Source organism: Lactuca sativa, chromosome 6 (assembly GCF_002870075.4).
Source record: "Lactuca sativa cultivar Salinas chromosome 6, Lsat_Salinas_v11, whole genome shotgun sequence".
Taxonomy (NCBI): domain Eukaryota; kingdom Viridiplantae; phylum Streptophyta; class Magnoliopsida; order Asterales; family Asteraceae; genus Lactuca; species Lactuca sativa.
In genome coordinates, this window is record NC_056628.2 from 41,556,216 (window position 1) to 41,560,966 (window position 4,751).

The following is a 4,751-nucleotide window of genomic DNA, read 5'->3' on the forward strand; positions in this document are numbered from 1 at the left end:
TTAAAAAGACTTGTTGCCTTGCTTTTAGAGCTCTCACATTTGACTTCCACCTTAGCACTCACTCTTTTTCTCTCTCTCACGCGATATTTTCAAATTCTCACGATATTTTAAATACGCTCTTACCTTCCATGAAATTGAAATCTGCTCAGCTGATGACAGAGAATAAGTAAAATGTTATTTTAATAAATAAATATATAAATAAATAAAAGGGTATTTAAAACCAGTTTAAAAAGGGAAAAAGGATTGCTTCCTTTAAGATCTTTGTTGTTATGCTGGCTTCTGAAGATACAACTGAGTTTCTTCAGATCCGAAGAAAAAGGTAAGAAGGAAAATACAATTTTAAATCTTTTTTTAACCCAAAAACAACCAGATAAAATTAATTTACACACACAGTGTGTGTAAGAGTTGTACTAGTAATACAATATTATATGTGTATATATATATACACATAGAGAAAGAGAGAGAGAAAGAGAGAGATATCTGTGTATAAAGCTTGGACTTTTTGTAGTGATCCAAAAGAGAGTCCTAGAGAGAGAAGAAAAGAGAAAAGAGGAGAGAGAAAAGCATTGAATGGATCTTTTTCTTGTGAAATCTTTGTTGTGGGTTTGAATGCATGAGTGTGTGGGTTTTTTCTTTAGTGGGGATGTTGATGATGGACTTGTTCTTGACTCTGGTGAATATTCTATCAAGATATTGACCAGGAAAAGAGCAAGAAATCGGTTAATTCATGTGGGTTTTCCCCCTTTTTCGTCTCTGAATTAGTCTTGTATTTATCTTTCGATTTTTGGATAAAAAGTTTTGATCTTTGAAGTCGAGAAAGAATAGGGTTTATGAGATTCAAGATTTTGTTTGAAAGTATCAAAATTCGGTGATTTCGGGAAGACAATGAGAGTCTACTCTGAAGATTATTAGTTCTATTATTCAGGCTCTGTTCATGCAAGTTTTTAGGGCTTATCCACGGATTCTTTGGATTTATCTGAAGATTTTTGAGGTAAACAAAGACAAAGATATTATCTTTTAATCGAATATGAATTTATTGTCTTCTTGATTGTATGTTGTTTGATTAATCTCTTTTAATGTTTATGGTATTTGATTACAGCATTTACTCTGAAAGGGGTTATAACATCATATGAACTGAAGCGTTGTTTGGGGAATTTATAGAAAGCTTGATTGAAAACAAGAAAAAAAAAATGATTACTTTCATGGATTCAAAAGAGAAATTGAAAGAAACTGAGAGATGCTTAGATTCTCAGTTATGGCATGCGTGCGCCGGAAGCATGATTCAAATGCCGGCGGTGAACTCGAAAGTGTTTTATTTTCCTCAAGGCCACGCCGAACATGCCACCGGAAATGTCGAATTCCGGGAGAGAAACAGTCAGTCGAGGGTTCCGGCGTGGATCCCATGTCGAGTTTCTTCTGTTAAATTCATGGCGGATGTGGATACCGATGAAGTTTATGCAAAAATCAGGTTGATTCCGGTGAGTGGTTCCGGCGAATTCAGTTCTTTTGATGATGAAGATACGAGTTCTCAGAACGGCGGAGGATCATCGGAGGGCCAAGTTAAACCGTCGTCGTTTGCAAAGACATTGACACAATCCGACGCCAATAACGGCGGCGGGTTTTCCGTTCCAAGGTATTGCGCCGAAACGATATTCCCACGGTTAGATTACTCAGCGGACCCACCGGTGCAAACCATTCTCGCTAAAGATGTTCACGGCGACACATGGAAATTCCGGCACATCTACCGAGGAACTCCACGGCGGCATTTACTCACCACCGGATGGAGCACATTCGTAAACCATAAGAAACTTGTCGCCGGAGACTCCATTGTTTTTCTTCGAGCTGAAAACGGTGAACTCTGTGTTGGAATCCGACGAGCCAAGAGGGGAATCGGCGGTGGACAGGAAATCTCCTCCGGGTGGAATCCGGCAGGCGGCAACTCTGTTGTTCCGTATGGTGGATACTCGCCGGTGATGAGAAACGGAACCGGAAACGGAAATGGGAATCCGTTTGGGAAGGTGAAAGTGGAAGCCGATTGTGTAATCCAAGCTGTAAAACAAGCAACCACCGGAAACCCATTTGAGATCGTCTTCTACCCAAGAGCAAGTACGCCGGAGTTTTGTGTAAAAGCTTCCCTCGTGAAGAACGCAATGCAGATCCGGTGGTCTCCGGGGATGAGATTCAAGATGCCATTTGAAACAGAAGATTCTTCAAGAATCAGTTGGTTTATGGGAACAATTTCTTCAATCCAGGTTTCTGATCCGATTCGGTGGCCCGATTCTCCATGGAGACTTTTACAGGTATCAATCACATCATTAATTACATAAATCACCAATAACTTTTAATTCATTGTTAAAAAGTTGATTGAAGTTGTGAATTTTAAATTTAGGTGACATGGGATGAGCCGGATTTACTTCAAAATGTGAAACGAGTGAATCCATGGCTGGTGGAATTGGTATCAACAATGCCGGCAACCATTCATATGTCACCATTTTCACCACCTAGAAAGAAATGTAGACCTACCCAACACCCGGATTTTCCCCTCGATCCGCAAATCCCGATTCCCGCGCTTTGTGGGCCCCACTCGCACCTATTTGGCGGGCCAACAACCGGCCCGTTCGGTTACCACCTCCCGGATAATTTGAACCCTCATCATCCTGCTAGCATGCAGGGAGCCAGGCACACGCGTTATGGTTTATCTCTCTCAGATATCCAACTCAATAACAAACTAAACTCGGGGTTTTTCCCAACCACAAAACCGCTAATCAACCCGTTTCCAAACAAACCTACTGGGCTGGGATCTGGATCCGAGCCCGTTTCGTGTCTGTTAACCATCGGGAACTCAGTTTCAGGCTCGAAAGAGCCTGAAACCCCTAAAAAGTCTCGGTTTTTACTCTTTGGTCAACCGATTTTAACTGAGCAACAGATCTCCCAAAGTGGGCCAGGGTCTAGCTCAGGCCTTTCGCCGGGACAAAACCTGGAGAATGACCTGAACATGGAGACAGGTCATTGCAAGGTTTTTATGGAGTCAGAAGACGTGGGTCGAACCCTCGACCTCTCTTTGCTCGATTCGTATGAAGAATTATGTCAAAAATTGGGTAATATGTTTAAAACCGGAAGCTCTATAATTATGAACCGTGTTCATTATTGGGATATCAAAGGAACCCTAAAACATATAGGAGACGAACCATTTGGGTGAGATTATAAATTTGTTTTCCCAATTTCTCTTTATTTTGTATAATTTTAGTGTTAAAAAGCTTACCTTTTTTGTGTGTTTGTAGTGAGTTTATGAAGACAGCAAGAAGGCTAACGATTGTAACGGATTCAAGCAATGGAAATTAACCACGGTTATAATGAGTTGATGGTTTTTTTTTTTTTTTTTTTGGAATTTTAAAGAATGTATAGTGATTAATTTCCTTTTTGTTAAGACATATGTTTTTGGTTAAATTTGGTTAAATTTGTGGGTATTGAATTCCCTAAATTAAAATGAAACTTATTACTCCTGCAAAGATTTTGTTGTTGGAGTTTTGTTAAGTGTTTGTGGATATTTTTGAACAGTTTTTATTGTAGGTGTACATTAATATTTTATGACGTGTGTTAAAAAAGTCACTATTAGAAGCAGCAAAAGTTGTTGAGGACAAAATTTAAATAAAAAGTAGGAATTTCGTGCACGCTTGGGAAAAGCAGGAAAAAGCCAAAAAAAGAATTTGATGTTAATAAATAAATAAATGGTCAGAGAAATAGACCAATGATCAAGGATTAGGTTCTATCTTAAGTTCCTTTAAATAAAACCATTTATTTGGTTTTTTATCGGCCGTTCAAACAAAAAAAATTGGTTTTTTATAATAATATTATAGATAACACCTTTTAAATTTAGTTTATGGTCATGTGTAAAACAATATTTATAATATAAAACTAGACATTTTTAACAAAATAATTAACCTTACAAGACTTTATGTGTGGAATTATAAGATCATTGTTTAATACTTGATTACTTTGACCTATGAAAAGGTCAAATATGGGTGTTAATCATACTGTGAGGCGAACAACATGATTTTTCAAAATAAACATTAAAATCTATATTGTTCATTACAAACACCTTCAACTTGGTGCTCATAAATAAAACTATCATGCAATATAATGTAAGGATTGAAATTCATAAACACAGTAAGAAATAAAAGGTAAACCATATCATCTAAACTGCTCACGTTAACCCCTCACCTCCATAAGACCCATGTGGGAGGTCACTCACATAACAACAACAATATTTTCGGTTTACTTGTGTTCGAATACAGGATCTCTATGTGAAATTCTACACATCAACTGTTACATATGGTTGGCAATTAGCTAACATAGTTTCAAAAGCAATGGATATTCTTGAATATGAACCATGAAATAGGTTTTTGCAATGAGCTACTTATAGATAACATGAACGATTATATATCAAGAAAAATAATCAAGTGTGAATTAGACAAAAACAGGAAAAACCAAGTATAAAGGGGTGAAATGACAATAAGTGAAAAGTAAAAGGGGTGTAGAAGAATAAGTAAAAAGCAAAGGTCACATGGTAGACCAAATATTGTTCCAAACATTGAATGAATGTCCCATTGAAGTGCCGCAAGAGTTGGCCTTGTTTTAATTCCCTATTACTATATTACAATTTAACCCCTCAATCTCTGTAATTAATTAAATCTAATATTAATTAATTTATACTACATAGAGCATTGGGATTAACACAAATATTCAATTTC

The 4,751-nt window shown here is 37.2% G+C and overlaps 1 protein-coding gene across 1 annotated transcript; it reads left to right on the forward strand.

Moving 5' to 3' along the window:
• Positions 1-248: 248 nt before the first annotated feature.
• LOC111893061 (auxin response factor 18) lies at positions 249-3,492 on the forward strand. The gene is made up of 4 exons (XM_023889138.3): positions 249-991; positions 1,100-2,300; positions 2,390-3,195; positions 3,282-3,492. The coding sequence occupies exons 2-4, from the start codon at positions 1,191-1,193 to the stop codon at positions 3,340-3,342; spliced, it is 1,977 nt and encodes a 658-aa protein (XP_023744906.1). The 5' UTR covers positions 249-991; positions 1,100-1,190; the 3' UTR covers positions 3,343-3,492.
• The last annotated feature ends 1,259 nt before the right edge of the window (positions 3,493-4,751 follow it).